This window comes from Schistocerca cancellata, chromosome 10 (assembly GCF_023864275.1).
Source record: "Schistocerca cancellata isolate TAMUIC-IGC-003103 chromosome 10, iqSchCanc2.1, whole genome shotgun sequence".
Taxonomy (NCBI): domain Eukaryota; kingdom Metazoa; phylum Arthropoda; class Insecta; order Orthoptera; family Acrididae; genus Schistocerca; species Schistocerca cancellata.
In genome coordinates this window covers 10,001,173-10,021,175 of record NC_064635.1, presented here as the reverse complement: position 1 = coordinate 10,021,175, position 20,003 = coordinate 10,001,173, and the positions used below count along the sequence as shown (strand labels likewise).

The 20,003-nt window shown below is 41.0% G+C and overlaps 1 protein-coding gene across 15 annotated transcripts in view; it reads left to right on the top strand.

Annotated features, from left to right (window-relative positions):
- The window catches only part of LOC126106324 (mitochondrial 2-oxodicarboxylate carrier-like), a 185,220-nt gene that overhangs the window by 163,910 nt on the left and 1,307 nt on the right, over nucleotides 1-20,003 (top strand). For all 15 annotated transcript variants that reach the window (XM_049912571.1, XM_049912566.1, XM_049912573.1 and 12 more), the window contains one exon: nucleotides 2,112-2,293. In XM_049912571.1, coding sequence (XP_049768528.1) covers nucleotides 2,112-2,293 — 182 coding nt within the window. The remainder of the gene's footprint in view (nucleotides 1-2,111; nucleotides 2,294-20,003) is intronic.

Genomic DNA, 20,003 nt, shown 5'->3' with positions numbered 1-20,003 from the left:
GTGATATCAAAGGACCGGTACTCATTGAATTCTTCGAGCACGGGAGGAGCCGTTAATAGTGGCGTGTACTGTGAGACACTCCACAGCCTATGCAAATCCGTTGACACCAAAAGGTCTGGGCTGCTCGCAGAGGGAATGATCCTGTTCCACGATAACACATGTCCACACATCTCTGAGGTCACACAAAGTGTAATGGCCAATTTTGAGTGGGAGCACTTGAGCATCCATCCTACAGCCCAAATGTGGTTTGCAGAGTGTATGTAAAGGGTGACAATCATTGAACAATATGAAAACAGAACGTAAATTAGTTACAAATTGTGGCATGCACATAAGTTAGTAACACGTAAACGTCACTACAGGTATTCGGATTTTGGTTATGACACGTTCGATACACCTGCCATCATTGGTGGTGATGTGGCGCAGACGAATAACAAAATTGCACACTACCCGCTGAAGTGTCGGAACATCAGTGCTGTCGATGACCTCCTGAATGGCTGTTTTCAGTTCAGCAATGGTTTTGGGGCTATTGCTGTAAACCTTGGTTTTGATATAGCCCCACAAAAGGAAGTCGCAAGTGTTGAGATCCAGAGAATGTGGCGGTCAATCGAGGCCCGTGCCAGTGGCCTCTGGGTACCTCTGAGCCAGAATGCAGTCCCGAAAGTGCTCCTCCAGGACATCACACACTCTCCTGCTTCAGTGGGGTTGGGCTCTGTCTTGCGTGAACCACATCTTGTCAAAATCGAGGTCACTTTGAATAATGGCGATGAAATCATCTTCCAAAACCTTCACATATCATTCGGTAGTCACTGCGCCATCAAAGAATATCACACCAATTGTACCGTGACCGGCCACTGTACACCACACCGTCACCCACAGAGGGTGAAGAGACTTCTCGATTACGAAATGTGGATTCTCAGTCCCCCAAGAGCACCAATTTTGATTACTGACAATCCCAACCAAATTCAAATGCACTTTGTCGCTAAACTAATCCATATAGTACATACTAATTCCCATCGTGCCCCGCAGCCAACCGTGCAGTTTGAACATCGTAATGCAAACCATTCAGAAGTTACGACGATTTTATTTCATATAGTTCAATGATTGTCAACCTGTAGATGAAGATGCAGACATGTCATCCTGTGCCTTTCACGTGCTTCCATATGTTTGGTCCACTAAAAGAACATCTTGAAGGGAAGTACTTTGACTCGGACAATGAACTGAAGGACACAGTGGAGAACTGGCTCCCATCACAGCTGCAGAAATTCTGGGAACAGGGAATCCTTCAGCTGTTGAAACAGTGTGCGATAGTTGTGTTCGGGCCTCTGGAGATTACTTTTGAATAAAGGCTTCAATTACATCCACAGTTTTGTTTTTATCCTTTTCTTTTTTAACACCCCTCGTAAATTGACACATATACAATGCAACTGAGTATTGGACGCTGCATTGGCCACACTCGTGTGTAAACGTACCTCTTTCCTGAGTGATTTTCCAAGCTCTGCATCATATCACTTAAAGAGCACATTCTCAGCATTGTGCTTGATGTCATCCTCTGATGTCTAATCAGGCTTGTGGTCCAAATTGTTACCTGGACCTCCCTCTGTTGTTACATGACCTTCTTTTACAAGATGAGAGCTGTGACAGTGCAGAGCACAGAGCACCAGAATGTGACAATTTAATACAATTTATCTCTACTGAAGGTTCTACGTGATGGTTTTAAACAACAGAGTGCACCAAACCTTTTTAGAGTAAATTCATCTGAAAGAGGGAGCTGCAGAATAAGTATAGTTACAGCTGAAACAGCTACTATGACAACAAAACCAAGGACATTTCAGAAAGAGCCCCTCATACCCAATGAGAAGGATGGTGGAATTTTGGCAGACTTGTGTGTATATAATAGCATCACATGGAAAACACTGAAACTGAACATAAAATAACATTTTATTTTAAATCTTGTTTCCTTTTACAGTCTAAACACTTGTAGAACATCCCTGACACACAATAACTACATTATAATTACTATTTAAGGACTCAGGTGTGTGTCATGTGAAAAACACATTATAATGAAAACGTACTTGATGTATGTATTTAATGTAAGTTACTCTCTGCTGCAGGATGAAATGCTGTACCTGTACCACATAATGGGCATTGGCTTTGCAGCTGGTACGCTGGCATCCATAGCCAGTAATCCATTTGATGTTGCAAAGACTCGAATACAGGGCCCTCAGCCAGAACCCGGTGTCAGAAAATACCGGTCCCCCCTTGCTACTGTGGCAACCATTTACAGAGAAGAGAGGTTTGTCTTACAAACTATATTATTTATTCAGAGTAAGTATGAATTGTTGAGCAGTTTTGAGGCTATATTTTCCCTAAAGCTGGACATAAGTTTGAGGAAGGTTCCCCATGTGCAATGTTTCATGCATCCAACATGTATGATCTTCACAAAGAAACTCCAAATAGATTAATGCCTGAGGTAATGTGTTTTTTGAATGTTGTGTAAGTGTAGGGATGCATATACAAAATGTTTAAAAAAGTATTCCGTGTTTTGAGAGGAGGTAGTATGGATCAAAACAGGAGAAAAGTCCAGTAAACGTGGGCTCTGAAATGTCTACTGTAAGAACTATGAGTACTTGCTCACCTTCGCTACTGTGGAAAACATATCTTCTACTGCAATCTATTTGCTATTACGAGTGATCTACGGAATGCTGTAAACAAATGAGAACATATTGTTAAGTTACTGTCAAAGGGCAGAGGTTCTGATGTAACCTACTACCTTCTATTTGCCAGATCACAACAGAAGATCATGTGTGCCTTTTTCTGTGTGGAATAATAGGCTTCCATTATACTGGTAAGTGCAAAACTAAAACTGTAATGCAAAATTAAACGATGGAAACTCCAGATTGGGATATCGACAGTATAAGTAAAAGATAGATTACTACTCACCATAAAGATGACATGTTGAGTTGCAGACAGGCACATTGAAAAGACAATTACACATTAGCTTCCATCAGAAAAGGAAATGCAGGCACATTCATTCACATAAGCAAGCACATCTCGTGCACACGTGATCGCCATTCCAGTCCGAGCTGCTGCCTCGATGTGTGATCCATATGGTGAGTAGCCATCTGCCTAATTTCTTTATACTGTAATGTAAAAGCATTTCACAAACTTACCAAAACACATACTGGTTCCATTATAGCTAATGTACGTGCTTCATTTAATCAGACAGTGAATTTGGTTAACAGCAGTAACACTAAGAGATGTTTACTGCATGCTGTATCCTCATTTGTTTACTGCATTCCATAGGTTGTTTGTAATCCTCTATAAACAAATTGTTGATAATAGGTGATAACAAGTTTCGAATCACAACTCTGTCTGTATGCTTGTAGAACTGGTCATTGAAAAAACAGTAAGTGGAAGTCAATATGTGTCAAAATAGGTTCATTAATTCAGCACTAAACCTAACCTCAATCAGCCATAACAAATCAAATAGACGAACACGAATGAAGAGAGAAATCACATCAAAATTTACTATAATATCAGTCAGTCAAACACATTTCATCTAATTGATGTAAGAAATCTGCCAGATTCTTAATGTGGTGCTCACATGGTCCTACTATAGGGCTCAGCGTAGTAGCAAGGTGTTTTACTACACGGAATAGCAGGGTGTTTTGTTCCATGGTGTGTCAGAGTACCAATGTTACTCCACAAGGAACGTGTTTCACTTTGTCTGATAGTGAGTAACATTGGTGCTCTGACGTATTGTGTAGCAACATCCTTGCCTTGGGTCCCTTCCAGTGCTCACCTCTTCCATCTCTTTCCCTCTTCTGTCACTTTCTGTTTTGCGTACATCTGCTTTATTAATTTTCTAATCTTTCCTGTCTGTACCATCGTCTTTAAAATTCTCCGCTGTATCACCGGTTGACTCTACTGAACGCCTTCTTGCAGTCAATAAAACAATTACACACCTCTGTGTTCATTTCTATCATTCTTTCTCCAATCACTGTCAGGGAGCCTATAGCATCTCCTTTTCCTTTACCCTTTCTTAACCTGTACTGGTCTTCCACAGTATGTTCTTCAGTTTTCTTTCGATCCTCCTCAAAAGGACTTTCATTACAGCCATCGTAATCTTAAGTAGATCTTGGGGCCAGATTCATGTCCATAAATTCTGCTTACTATATCAGTGAATCTGGCTACTGAGTTTAGATCCATGCATTTCATTGCCTCAGATGGTATTCTGTCACAGCCCAATGTTTTCTTCTCACGGAGCTCTTGCCTTGTTTTCTCCAGTTCCCATCTTTCTCTCTTCACCTTCCAGAACCAGTTTCTGTTATCTGCCTGTGCACCGTATGATTTTTTCACATAATCCATCCAAACTTACTTCTCTTCTGTACATACTGTATTGTTCACATATTTATTTAACAGCCCTTGTTTGCTTGTTTTCCACACTTCTCTATTCATTAAAGATTTCACTGTTCTGTGCATTTCTTCCAGCTTGCCTTTGTTTTCCAATTATTCTAATTCTTCTCATTGGTGTCCCCACCTATTCCTCTCTAGCCTGGCCAGTTGACCTTCTTTGTTCATAGTTCAGTTTTCTCTACTGTCTTGTCCCTTCTCCCAAACTGTCAGTTTTCAGTTTCCAACTCATCCATTTTATCCTTTATATTGCCAGTCATCCACGCTTTCTTATTCCTTGTTCTTTTCACTTCTCTGTTTTCTGTTCGTGTTCTTTCCAACATTGTATTTCTAATGGTATCCCACACTTCAGTGGCTTCTGTACTTTGCCTTATATGTTGTGATTTATTTTTGACATAGTTACAGCACTCTTTCTTATGGTAGGCACCATCTGGATCCTTCCTATCGACACCAGCTTTTCCCCTTCCTTTCTCCCACCCCAACACAACACAGCCTTCTGTTTTACCACCGCATCCACAAGTCCTCCAGCTGGACCTAGCAGCTATATCCTGCCCCCACCATGCCCCTGCAAGCTTCAGCAGGCAGCACTTCACCTTCCCCCACTCCACTCTGCTATCCCCCCTCCCTCCCTATTTGCCCCATGCTGCCTCTGAACCCCCACCAAGCACAGTTACAACTTAGTCTGGCCACAGCAGCCAGAGACAGTAGTCATGCATGTCAGAGTTGTGCTTGTGTGAATGTGTATTGTTTTCTACTTCAGAAGACAGCGTTTTGGCTGAAAGCTAAAATGTATAGCAGTCTTTTCATTGTGCCTGTCTGCAACTAAACATCTCCTCTATATGGCAATTAGTAATATATCCTTTTCGTGATATTATTTTTATTCCATCCTCACCTTTCCATTGTTAATGCCCTTCTGTCATTCTCGTCTCTCACTTAGCTTAACTCCTCTTCCCTTATTTTGTTTAGCAAATTAAATCTTCCCCTACTCTGTATGCTCTCATGATACTGTCTGTAGTATGCAGTGACACTTGTGACAGATTTTTTACTGGAACATTTCCATTCCTTTCTGTATCGTTTCACTCGGGGTCAGGTAACACTGTGAACTGAGATTCCAAAATTACATCATTTGTGGTACATCAGGTATGGAAAAAAACACTGGAATTAATTAATTACAACTTGTGGTCAGTTTATTTACTCACAGCACATACCATGGTGATGTCCTGACAATCCTCCTAACCCAATAAAAGGTTGCCTGCTGTTTTCTTTGTAATATGGAATGCTCATGTTCTATTGCAGTATTCATACCTGCCACACATTACTACAGTGTTCAGCAATATGTATAGTGTAGACTGTATTCAACCAGAAACACTGTCTGATTGCCCTGTCAGCTTTCGATTCCCACTATTTATAGATAAGCCCCTTGGCAGGAATTAACAACTTCTTGGTTTTGTTTAATTACATATAATTGATAATTTGAAAATAAAACAAAAAATTGAATAATATAAAGTCAATCAAACTTAATTTTAAGACTAATAATTCCAAGTACAAAATAATTTGTATAATGGTATTTCTCTAGAAAACAAGACATTACTTTGTTGACAGTGTAGCTTCATCTGCAGTGTTCCCTGAATTTCAGTTCAAATTTAGGGTATTTATCTTAAGATATGAGCTATTGGAAATGTAAAACCACCATTGTGCTTGGAAAATTTCGTGCTATAATGTTTGTGACACGTATTTCAGAAATATGGCTCAGTATAAGAATTAGTGGTGCCCAAAATTTAAATTATAGCTATTAAAATATAATATTTTAGGAGGAACGTAATACCCTCTCAGAATTTGCAAAAATTGGCTACAAAGAAACTGGTCAGGTATTAATTTTTGATTTCCAGATTTACAGAATCTTATCTCCTGAGCTAATGGGTTTACTGCAAAACTAATTGCACCACAGTATTCAGGTCCAATATCTTTTGACTGTAATGATAAGAATCTAAACTAGTTCAATAGTTGTATATTGTCTCAGATGTACAGACAGTTTGCCCTCATCAGAAGTGTGTGTAGTCCAGAAAGGTAGCTGATGCACTTAGCGTGACAAGGGCCACTTGTGTAAGAGCAGATCCCTGCATAATGCTGGCCTATGCCATGTTCACGGTGGCTCGTGCAGCGTTTCTGTTTCAGTACTCGGGCACATTGTCGAGCTTACAGATCTTCTTCCCTTGAGTGCTTTGAATAGCTACAAATGTAGTGTGCAGAGCTTCAAGTGACAATGTAGAATATCTGGAAAAAGCCAGATACTATAGAAAAACCTTCTCTGTACGTGTTCAATATCTGCTGTCAATGCCATTCGTTATGAGCTCCACACACTTGAGCAGTATTCTGCGATAGGTTGCACAACTGTTTGGTAATCAATACCTTTGTAGAGTATTTGCATTTTCCTGATAATCTACCAACGAACTGAATTCTGCCCGTTGCTGTGCCTACAACTGAACTAAGTGACCATTCAATTTCATATCCATACAAAGTGTTACAGCTAGGTATTTGCACGTGTTGGCCAATTCCAACTATGACTCATTTGACATTACGGTCATAGGCTACTACACATTTCTGTTTTTTGAAGTTCAAAGTGTACATTTCTGAACATGTAAAGCAGGTCGCTAGTCCTTGCACCACTGTGAAATAATATCAAGATCAGATTTAAATATTTGTAGAAATGTTTTTCAGCCAATACTTCATTATAGATAACTTCATCATCTGCAAAATATCAAAGGTTACTATTAATATTGTCTCAAAGGTTATAAACATACCACATGAGCAGCTAGGGTCACAACATACTTTCCTGGGGCACACCTGAACTTACTTCTATCAGATATTCATAATTAAAGTGCAGAAATTCACAGAGGTCCAGTGTGGGCTGTAATTGTCACATGGCAGAAAAACTCGGTACATAAGCTGACGTGTGAATGCAGACCCAATTTATGTGAGAAAAAAATTGATTCCAGTTTTTGCCAGCAGGTGCAAATGTGATGCTGTACACTGTTTCACACTGTCACTTGACAAGGTGAGTGAATAGTAGGGCTATCGATAAGAGAGACCGTGTGCTGTCAGTGAAACTGTTTTAAGTGAACAACAGCAATTACTGCGCTGCATTGAGAGATTATCACAGACTGTAGGGCTTGAGGAGAGGCCAAATATCACTAAACAGATTAAAGATGATGATAATGATATTTGAAAACATGGGTGAGCTTTGTGTGACATCTGGAAGAGGAAGGCTCCTATCCTGGTGGAAGTTATTGACGAGGTAACTGACCGTGCAGCATGTTCCCCGGGTAGTGCTAGTGCTTGTGCAGTGTCATCAGAATTGTCCACACCATAGTCCCAACATGCAGAAAGTTTTGCACTCTGTTTTACACTGTTACCAGCACAAGATCTAGGCTATACTGGTACCAAAACAAGAACTAGGTGGTGCAGTAACTGAAAACTCATGATCTACAGCAATGTTCTGATGTTCTGAATTTGCTCTTCAGTGTCTGGCACGGATCCGAGTTGACGACATGTGGCCAGGTAATATTCTGTGGAGTGACAAAGCACATTTTACACTTAAGTGTGCAGTGAATATACAGAAGTGCCAAATTTTGATACTTTTAAACCACATGTTGTACGCGAAGAGCCATTGCACTTGCCGTTTATTTTTGTACGATGTAGATTCACAAACGTTTTTATTCTCGGTCTGTTCTTCTTTGAAGAGAATAAACCAAGATGGCTTGTCAGGTGTACAGTGATATCTCCACATTATCGAGACCTCCTTGTACAGCGTGTGATTCCTACTTTGGAAGAGTGCCACTGTATTGAAGCCACAGTTTTTGTGCAAGACGGGGCAACACCTCATGTCGCTTTTCCAGTGAAAGATCTGCGTAATGCAACCTTCTACGAATGTGTTATCTCCAGAGGTTTTTCAGATGCATGGCCTGCAAGATCACCTGATCTGATACCCTGTAACTTTTGGATCTGGGGATATCTAAAGAATGTGTTTACCAGGTACCCATTCAGTCTCTACCTGACCTGAAGTTCATTATACAGGAATATGTTGCTTAGATTCCACCAGAACTGCTGCAAGCAACTGTTGATCATGTCATTTTATGGATCAGCATCTTGTTGATGTCTCTGGTGCTCATACAGAACAAGTTGTGAGACAGCAGTTAATAAAATCAACATTATGCCTTTCTCACTTGTTTAACGTTCTCTGCCCATGTTCTGTTCTTAACCTATTACACATGGAAACATTTCTATACATCTTTCTTGCATTCACCGTGCCAGATTTGAACTATCCCAAGCCCTCCCCCCCCTCTCTCCCCCCCCCCCCCCCTCCCGCACTCGAAAAGTTGGTTGTGTATTAATGCATTAGAATATTTACCAAGTGTCACTGCCATATGATAATTACCATCCACACTGAAACTCTGTGAGTTGCTGCACTTTAATTATAACAATCTCGTACAGTTATTGATTACTCACCAGCTGAAATAAGATGTTGCATTGTTCGTACCAACACCAAGAAATCCTCAGCCCAGTCACAAATTTCAGTTGATGTTCCATATGATCATATTTTTGGTAACAAGCATGATTGTGGTACTGAGTCAAATGCTTTTCAGAAATTAAGTTACTGGCCTTGATAGCCAAGCACATTAAAGCACTTCTTCCAGGACACAGGAAGGTGTGCCTGATCCGGATCAAATCTGCCTTGTGAATTACCAATGAAGGCTGGTGAACAGACCAGCCTGGCTGTGGTTTTTAGGCCGTTTCTGACATTGCAGTAGGTGAACAGTTGGCACGTACCCATGTCCCGCTCCAGATACACGTTGCGGAAACATTGGGATAATATTCTCATGCTGTCATATGAGATTAACTCCAGACACAGACAGGTGGGGTGCACAGAATCCATCCATGGAGGAGTCGGGGGGGGGGGGGGGGGGGGGGGGTGTGAATAAGGAGAATTCATACAGGCAGATACGTTTTATGCATCATCTCTCTGTCTATAGCCATTTGGTTTGTTTTACACCTATTATGCAGTTGTCTCGGTTTCTTTAGAAGTAGATTTACAGTGACTGTATACCATGGTGGTCATTTCCTTCATGAGCTGTTCTACTAGATCCATATCTATCAAGTACCTGGTCAGCTGTTCTTTTAAACTTTACCCACTGTTATTCCATGTGCTCCTCTCCAGGATGTCCCACGAAACACGCATTATCTCAGCTTTTTTCGGCTCTTGTGGGTATGATGGGTAGCGAGATCTTACTAAATCAGTTGCCGCATCCCAAGCTCCTTTTAAATTGAAACAACCATCTCGGTTACTTGGTTTTCCAACATTTTTATTTCAACAGACTTCTTAACCGTGCCACCCCAGAAATGTGACATTTGCACCACGACATTGGTCTCGTTGTATTTATTTCATGATTATATTTGAGGCAGTGCTTAGCGACAGCTGATTTGTTTGGTTGTTTTGTCAGTTTGTGTTGCTGATATTTTTTACATTCCCCTTGACTGTTCTGATAGTGTGCTCCACTTAACGGCGTGCCACATTCGCATGCAGTGCACATGGCTTTCGGGGACCAAGCTCATCTTTAACAGTGCAAAGAGCACTTTTTGAATTTGTTAATGTCAGTAAAATACACTGGATGCCATGTTTTTGTAGGAGTCCAGCAGTCTTTCCAGATATTGTACCAACAGAAGATAGGTAGTGATTCTTGGCTTCTCTCTGTCATGCTTTCTAGCACTTTTTCGAGCATTATTCATTTTGATTGCAACACTCACTCAGTATTTTGATCAGAGTACCCATTGATCTGGAACACTATTCGTAAGTGTTCTAATTGCTCGGTGAGGCTCTCTTTCTCTGAAAGTCTGTTGCACCAAATTTGTTTGTGATGGCTGACGATTGCTCAAGGTATGAAGTTGAAAAAGAGGGCCAGCAATATTTTCTTCGCATACACTGAGAACTAGGGATCCTATCCCACAATACTGCTCAAGTGTGTGGAACTCATAACAAATGGCATTGACAGCAGATATTGAATACATACAGAGAAGGACAGCATGGATGATTTCAAGGTGTGCTGCTTGCTGATGAGATGCTGACCTCGTGTCTCCATTCCTCGAGATAACACAGTCCTTAAGAAAGATATTCCATGCCAAATATTCGGGACCATAGAGCTTGTACACCTTCAGACAAGGAGAGCCTCACTGAAGAATATCAACAGCTCTGAAAGAAGAACTATTCCATTTGACCAATTAAATGGCCGATGCTGCCAAAATCAACTACTGAGGAAGAGACTATAATTGAGAAAGAAAGACAAAAACCAAGAATGACTTATTTACCGTACATTGGCCCAGTCTGCAGATACATCAGTAGACTCATATGGGAACTTGGCACCTATTTATTTTGCTCTCTTCAACAGAGATAAAAAGTCTTCTTTGCAACATTACAACACTCTAGTTATCAAAATTCAGGTGGGTACCACATTCCTTGTCAATATGAAATGACTTATGTGGTGCACTGTTAGAACAATTGGGATGGTATGCAAAGATCACACACATAACGACACACTCGGCTAACTCAGTCGAGCAAATCAGCTGTCGCTGTGCAAGGCCTCAAATACAATCATGAAATTGAAATATGATGGGGTGAGTACTGTGGTGTAAATGCCATGTTTCTGGGGCAGTATAATTAAGCAGTCTATTGAAATAAAGATGTTAATATATCAACAGAAATAATCAGTTTTTGAAAACATAATTGGATTGTAAAAAATCTACTCACCAAGCAGTAGCAGAACGCACACATAAAATGTATGCAAGTTTCAGAGCCAGTGGCTCCTCATTCTGGCAGTAGGGTTGAAGGGAGAGAAATGGGGCGAAGGAAAAGGAGTGGTGAAATTTGGGAAAATAGTAGAGTTTGAAAATGTTGCCCTGAAGTGTGGGTCAGGAGAGACTTACCAGATGGGTTGAGAAGGAATCTTTCAGTCCTTTACCTTCACCACTCTTCCTTCAACTTCAACCCTTCTTCCAGAAGGAGAAGCCACTGACTCTGAAAGCTTGCATATTGTTATTCCTTTTGTATGTCTGTTCTCTTGCCACCACTTGGTGAGTAGATTTTTTACCTATCCAATAATGAAATACAGATTTTGGAAGACCTGATGAGCCAGGTTAGAGGTTTCAGTTTAAAAAAAGGGGCTTGGGGTCTGGCACTCGAGTAATTAAGATTTTGCTGGGTGTCATATTCACCAGAGTTGGGAAATTGAGGGAAAGTGCATTTCACAGAATGTCAGTGTGGCCTATGAAAACAAATGAGCAAAAAGGGAAAACAGGCATTGGGAGTCAAATTCAGCTATAAGTAGCAGTTTGAGACTGACAGTAGGTCACAGTGTGATTGGAGTTCAGGCAGCAAGTGCACACAACAGCACAACTTGCACCACCTGAAGGAGACAAATGGGTCGGCCATCAAAGTCTTGTGTAGAAAAATGGAATCGACAACTAGACTGAACAACCTGAAGCACACCACTAAGTGATCACAATGTGAAAACCTGAGTCTTCAAACATCATCTTACTGTGTCTTTTGCGGATACTGTCATCAGTGGTTTACAAACAGTATAGTCCAGAAGGAACATATGTTGAAACATTTGCAACAGCTGATGACCCTGACACATGCAGCTACCTGTATCACAAACGAGATCCATATATTTCTATGTGCCGTGCTTCACTTGCTTACTTGTGCTTTTGAAAATATAATGTAACTGTATAGATAAAAAATCTGCTAAGCAAGTGGTGGCAATAGAATACAAGTATAAAAAAGTTATTACATATGCAAGGTCTTGGAACCAGTGGTGCCTTCTTCTGGCAGTTGGGTTGAAGGGGAAAGAAGAGGGATGAAGGAAAAGGACTGGACAGGTTTAGGAAAAGTTGTAGAGGCTGGCAAAGTTACCCAGAATCCTGGAGCCGGGGAGACTTACTGGAAGGGATGAGAAGGAAAACATTTTGTAATTTTGTATTTCGTATTTTTCATGTTACATAAATATGAGTTCTAGTTTTTCACAATAGCATTCGTACTCTCTTTAATGGTTTCTGTTTTGGAGTGCCAGTGAGTGCAGAATTACTAGCAAAACCACAAAAAACAAAGAACTACCATCTACAGACACATACAGAGACATAAGTAATTACAGTGTGTTTAACTCACAGGGTGGATCTATTTATATCTAGATATCAATCTGTGCATCCAAAGGTAAAAGTTATATGCAATTAATATTTCATAAAATTTACATTAGAAGTGCTTTTCAAATTGTAATACAAAAATTATGGAAATAACAACAACAACAATGATAACAACATCAACAACAATAATAATGACATCTTGGATATTCAGGAATCCAGCCGGATGTTCGCGTTGTTCTCACATGATATTTCAACAGCGTGCCCCGCTATCTTCTTCAGGTGCTACCTGAGACTGGTCCTTGGGTCGATCAAGTCCAGTATTTATGCCTGGAACGAGCTGGGCGTTCCCTAATCGGTCTGCGCCGAGTCGAGTGTTCCATTCTCAAGCGCTCAGAACACTGGTCCACAGAGCACAAAATCTGTCAGATCCTGATAATTTAGCCACGGAAATGGAACATTTACGATCTGTGTTCTACAGGAATGGGTACTCCTCTGGAGATATCCAGAAGGCACTTCAACCTACCAATCAGCTGAAGGATACAGAAGAAGAACCAGAAGAGGCAAAGAAGATGGCATACCTGCCATATGCCAGACCTATCTCTGCCAAAATTAGCAGGATTCTCCAGAAATATGACATCAAGAGCGTATTTTGCCCACCCACCAAAATTGAGGCTGTGCTGGGGAATCTAAAAGATGACCTGGGGCTACTCAAGCCAGGTATTTACAACATACTGTGCCAGTGTGGGACGTCATACATTGGCCAGACCACCCGAACTGTGGACATCAGGTGTAAAGAACACCAGAGACATACCAGACTCAGACAGGCAACTAAATCAGCCATAGCAGAGCATGTCTGGAACTTGGTCTTTCAATGGATTACAATGACACCAAGATTGTGACAAAGACATCAAGATTTTGGGACAGTGTCTTTAAAGAAGCCATTGAGATTAAGGTCACAGACAACCTAATCAACCGTGACTCGGGATACCAAATCAGCACTGCCTGGAATCCAGCACTTGAGTTTGTGAAAACTCAACGCAGGACACTCTGGGATTCTACAAGAAATAGAAGTGGAGGCCAAGAGAACAGCCGTGAGACAAGGTGTCAGTCATTAGAGACCAGATTTGACACACCCCAGATCATGAACTCGGCTTCAGAAGACGGCCGGGCTGTGCGCAGACGGCGGTCGCAACACCGGCGACCAGAGAGGGCCAACATAGCCGCGTCTGGCGGGTGCGGACCGATTATGGAGCGCCCAGCACAAAACAGAAGTGGAAATCATAGTAACAGTCATGAGACAGAGTACCTAGTATCTCAGATCGGGTCTGACACATCTCAGATGATGACCACAACCGTTGAGGACGGCCAAAACGGGCACAGACGGCAGTCGGAACGTCTGCGACTGGAGGGGTCCATTGAAGCCGAGTCTGGCAGGCACAGACCACAGACAGAACACTCGACTCGGTGTGGACCGATTAGGGAATGCCCAGCTCCTTCCAGGCATAAATACTGGACTCGATCGACCCAAGGACCAGTCTCAGGTAGCACCTGAAGAAGTCAGCGAGTCACGCTGTTGAAATATCGTGCGAGAGCGATGCGAACATCCGGCTGGATTCCCGAATATCCAAGATGTCAACAGATTGCTGGGAAAGCATAAAAAATAACAGTAATAATAATAATAATTTCAGATTTTTTCAGGATTAAAACAAAAAATGTTCGACATAACTTCACTGGTTAGATTCTCTTTTTGAAAAAATTTCTTGTTATATGTTTTTACATTTGTACATAAGTAAAATAATACTCTATACCTTATTAAACCATTATTATGATTTTTGAACGATGTCCATGTATCGAGTAGTACATTTATTTGGGTGTATCGAAAAGTACATTAAAGAAAAATGTAACCTCTCTCCTGAGATCATTTGTGTTTAGAACAATAAATTCGTAAATGAACTGTGAAGTGGGAAAATCTTGATGTGAGTAGAAATTTTGATCCAACAGACAGAATTTTGTTATATTTGAGAGTCATTCAGTCAGTAAATAAGGACTCACAATTTTTTTCTCAGAACGTATTTGTTCTTAACACCCTGAGGACCAGCAGCTTAGACACATTCTTGGTCCAGTGGACCAGCCATTTTTAGCATTTTTTTGAAATGTCACTGGCACATTTCTATTTAAGGTATCTTGAAACAGAAAACATATTTTGAAAAAAGTCTTTATGGTTTATTTTAAATGTTTATTTTAATTATATTGGTTGATGACAAAATTAATAACAACAAACGTAAAATGTATGGTTTCAGTATCACAAAAAAAATGTTTTTTAGTTTTGTGTAAATTCACAGGCAATTAGGTTCAGTGTGGAAGAGTTTGAAGCACTCTGGCACGCCGAGTGGTACACTGCAGTCTGGACACCACCAGCTGGTTTCCTTCCTACCTGCTTTACCACTAGATAGTTTTTTTGTTTTCTCAGAAAAAACTCACACTCTAGTTGGACACTCCTTCATCACAGTGGCTGGAATGTTTCTGCAAAGTGGTGTCCTAGAAGTTTGTTGCTGTGAGTTTCACTAGGAATATTGTCTAGTGCCAAATTTATACCTTTGTGAATCAGTCCTTCGCCAATTTGTTGTAGAAAAGTGGAAAAATAGCAGCTCTTTCTTTGAGCAGGAGTCCTGGTTTCCTGGTATAAGACAAATGCATTTGTTGCAGCCATTATAAGCATGTGAAGAACAATTCCTTCCACCACATCATCTGTTTCCTCCTAAACGCATAGTAAGAAATCATGTGATCACTTCTATCGACCCCCGTTTTGTAAATATTATAGTCAAGAATGGCAATTGGTTTTGATTTTACTTTGATACCTTTACAGACGAATGGAAAAACTGGTAGAAGCCGACCTCGGCGACGATCAGTTTGGAATCCGCAGAAATGTTGGAACACGTGGGGCAATACTGACTCTACGACTTATCTTAAAAAATAGATTAAGGAAAGGCAAACCTACATTTCTAGCATTTGTAGACTTAGAGAAAGCTTTTGACAATGTTGACTGGAATACTCTCAAATTCTAAAGGTGGCAGGGGTAAAATACAGGGAGCGAAAGGCTATTTAAAATTTGTACAGAAACCAGATGGCAGTTATAGGAGTCTAGGGGTATGAAAGGGAAGCAGTGGTTGAGAAGGGAGTGAGACAGGGCCGTATCCTATTCCTGGTGTTATTCAATCTGTATATTGAGTAGGCAGTAAAGGAAACAAAAGAAAAATTTGGAGTAGGAATTAAAATCAATGGAGAAGAAATTAAAACCTCGAGGTTCGCCGATGACATTATAATTCTGTCAGAGACAGCAAAGGACTTGGAAGAGCAGTTGAATGGAATGGACAGTGTCTTGAAAGGAGGATATAAGATGAACATCAACAAAAGCAAAACGAGGATAATGGAATGTAGTCGAATTAAGTCGGGTGATGCTGAGGGAATTAGATTAGGAAATGAGACACTTAAAGTAGTAAAGGAGTTTTGCTATTTGGGGAGCAAAATAACTGATGATGGTCGAAGTAGAGAGGATATAAAATGTAGACTGGCAATGGCAAGTAAAGCGTTTCTGAAGAAGAGAAATTTGTTAACATCGAGTATAGATTTAAGTGTCAGGAAGTCGTTTCTGAGAGTATTTGTATGGAGCATAGCCATGTATGGAAGTGAAACATGGGCGATAGCTAGTTTGGACAAGAAGAGAATAGAAGCTTTCGAAATGTGGTGCTACAGAAGAATGTTGAAGATCAGGTGGGTAGATCACGTAACTAATGAGGAGGTATTGAACAGGATTGGGGAGAAGAGAAGTTTGTGGCACAACTTGACTAGAAGAAGGGATCGGTTGGTAGGACATGTCCTGAGGCATCAAGGGATCACAAATTTAGCATTAGAGGGCAGCGTGGAGGGTAAAAATCGTAGAGGGAGACCAAGAGATGAATACACTAAGCAGATACAGAAGGATGTAGGTTGCAGTAAGTACTGGGAGATGAAGCAGCTTGCACAGGATAGAGTAGCATGGAGAGCTGCATCAAACCAGTCTCAGGACTGAAGACAACAACAACAACAACAACAACAACAATAACAACCTTCCTTTCTATGAACATATGTGTCAGAGCTGGTCATTTTGTGCACAGTGAACAGGCATGGTACATCTCTTGTGTCTTTCCACTTCAGACAAAGCAGATGATTCCTCCTCATTGACACAGACTCATACCTTTTCAGTTTTTTGGAAACAATTTCGTTTGGTAGTTCTTTCCATTTAGTCATGCATGAACCTATTGCTTTCATTTTATGTTGTCACAGAAAATCGAATACTGCTGGTGAACTACAAAATGTGTCCATGTAAACAGTGTGGCCTTTTCCCAGGTAATCTGCTAGCAACATCTCCAATAATGTTATTATAGAGTTGTCTTGTGTTCCTTTCCAAGCATATACTTCTAATCTAAGAACTTAACCAGTTTTGGAATCACACACAGTAAACATCTCGATTCCATACTTGTCAGGTTTATTTTTTATGTAAACCCGAAATACCACTCTTCCACAAAAACCACACATGCCTTCATCAATAATGAGGTTTTCTGATGGGTAAAATGATTTTTGTGATTCTAATAAGAAATGATCCAGGATTGGCCTGATTTTATGCATGGGGTCATGCTGAGGTTGACTTTTTGGAACGTATTTTGCATTGTCATTCAAATGCAGGTTTGATAATATTGCATTGAATCTATTTCTGGCCATAGCAGACCCAGGGAAAGGGTTAAAATAAAATTTTTGGTAGACCAGTAATTTGTCAGTTTTGCTTTTTTTCACAAGACATATGTGTATAAATATGCCAAAAAACAAATACATTTCGTGCAGCTTTACTTCCACCCACAAATTACAAAAACTGTGAGGCTTTACCCTGGAAACTGCTTTGAATTTGTCATAAACAGACTTTGCATATCTGTTTGTTTTGGATTTTGTGTGTTTCATTATGGAATCGGGGAAAAAGATCGAAAACACATTGAGAGGAGTGGAATTCTCATGAACAGCTGCTATTACTCCACTTTTCTCTACAAGTTGTGGCACAGTACTCTCATTGTCAGCAAATTTACAGTCTAATTCGGCACCAGTGGGTTTTTCCCGCAAAATTCGTTGCCTCTTTGTTGGAGGTACAGACAGTTCTGTTGCAGCTAATGTCAGTGTTGCCAAGGATGTACTTTGTTCAGTTAACACTGACTCCACAGATGCAGCAGTCTCATCAGATTCCTCTGCAAGATAGACGAGACAAACAGAAATAAATTTTCTGCTAACTGAAGCAACTCGAGCAATGTAAGTTGTAATAATAACACTGAAAAAAAGCTGCACTAGACAGCTCCTTACCTGTATCTGGATCCTCTTCATTCTCTTCACATTCAGACAATTTCCACTGAGAACCAGAATCATCCAATTCTTCTTCTAAGGCTTCTAAAATTTCTATCTCACTCAGAAAATGTGACATATTTGAGAGAAAAATTAACAATAAATGGCAAACAGTAATAAGAACATTTGAAACTCACAGCTACACAAATGCACAATGGCGCAGCGTGCCACGGAAGTTGCTGTATGTGTCTTGCCATTTCTTTTGATGTAGTTCTAAAACCAGAACACAAAGGGGAGCAGCAGTCGAGGGACATATAGGAAGGTGTTCCACGAAGCAGTACCACAGTAACTGCCCTGCTCCCAGATGGCTAATAGGCTGTGAGTGGTGTGCATATACTCTGCACCTATACTCGGGTGCAGTCATTTTGAAGCAGTTCTGTGTCCTGACCTATGCTCGGCCTCAGTCGCCCAAGTGTCAGTAGTTGCAATTTGGAGAAAATATCAGTCAACTTTTTTTTTCATGTACTATTTTTGTACATGGTCTCCATCACATTCTATGGCCTTATGCCTTTTTAAGAGCATGAATATCCTGTTGGTAATAGCTCTTCTCCTGTGCTGTTAGCCACAGTTTCACTGCACAACTTATGATCTCATTATCTTCAAAATGTGTCTTACATAGATAATACTTCAGTGGCTCAAACAGATGGAAGTCCAAGGACACCAGCTCTGAGCTGTAGGTTGGATGACAAGTGATATCCAACCCAGTTTGTCGATGTCTTCCCACGACATGAATTTTGTGTGTGGATGTGCATTGTTGTGTGGAGGGAGATTTCTTTTGGATTCTTGTCAGGCTTAAAACATTGGAAACAGTTCTTGAGTTTTTTCAGTATTCACATTTCTTCTTCTTCACCTTGTCCCATATATCTACAGGATCGCCTCCAGGATGGAGGTGTGCATCGTCTTGAGTCTCATGTTCAATTTTACACATTGTTTACCAGAGGCATTACGTGGGTACCAGCCCAGTATTCAGTCATCATATATGACTCTGAAGTAGTGGTTTATCCTTTTGGCGACACATTGATGAAAATGACTCCGTCACATCCAGAAGACTGTCATCACGACTTTGCCAGCAGAGGGAACAGCCTTAATCTCTCTCTCTCTCTCTCTCTCTCTCTCTCTCTCTCTCTCTCTTCCCCCCTTTCTGATTTTGGGTGACACCACTCCAGTGACTGTCCTTTAGTTCCCAGTGCATCCAGTTTGGATCATCTACAATGATCTATGACAGAAGGGCCCATCCATCAGCCTCAGATTGCCCCAACAGTTCACATGAAATAGTTTTTCTTTGAAAATTGTGGATTGTTTTGAGTGTTTATTGAAGCTATCTTGAGGATGCCTTTGAATATCCAAGAGTGTCAATCATAGTAGACTCACTTCCAGTGCTCATTGATACCTGTAGAGCCAACCGTCAATTGTTATGTGATGGTCTACACAAATAATGGCATCTGCATGATTTGCCTTGTAGGGAACAGTGGTTGTTACAGGATGTCTTGAACGTGGCCAGTCGTGAAGCTCAGTTTCTGTCCAGCAGTAATCTTGTTAATTGCATCACTATCAAACACTATACACAATTGAAACTTCCTGACAGATTAAAACTGTGTGCCCGACCGAGACTCGAACTCGGGACCTTTGCCTTTCGCGGGAAAGTGCTCTACCATCTGAGCTACCGAAGCACGACTCACGCCCGGTACTCACAGCTTTACTTCTGCCAGTACCTCGTCTCCTACCTTCCAAACTTTACAGAAGCTCTTCTGGAAACATCCCCCAGGCTGTGGCTAAGCCATGTCTCCGCAATATCCTTTCTTTCAGGAGTGCTAGTTCTGCAAGGTTCGCAGAAGAGCTTCTGTAAAGTTTGGAAGGTAGGAGACGAGGTACTGGCAGAAGTAAAGCTGTGAGTACCGGGCGTGAGTCGTGCTTCGGTAGCTCAGATGGTAGAGCACTTGCCCGCGAAAGGCAAAGGTCCCGAGTTCGAGTGTCGGTCGGGC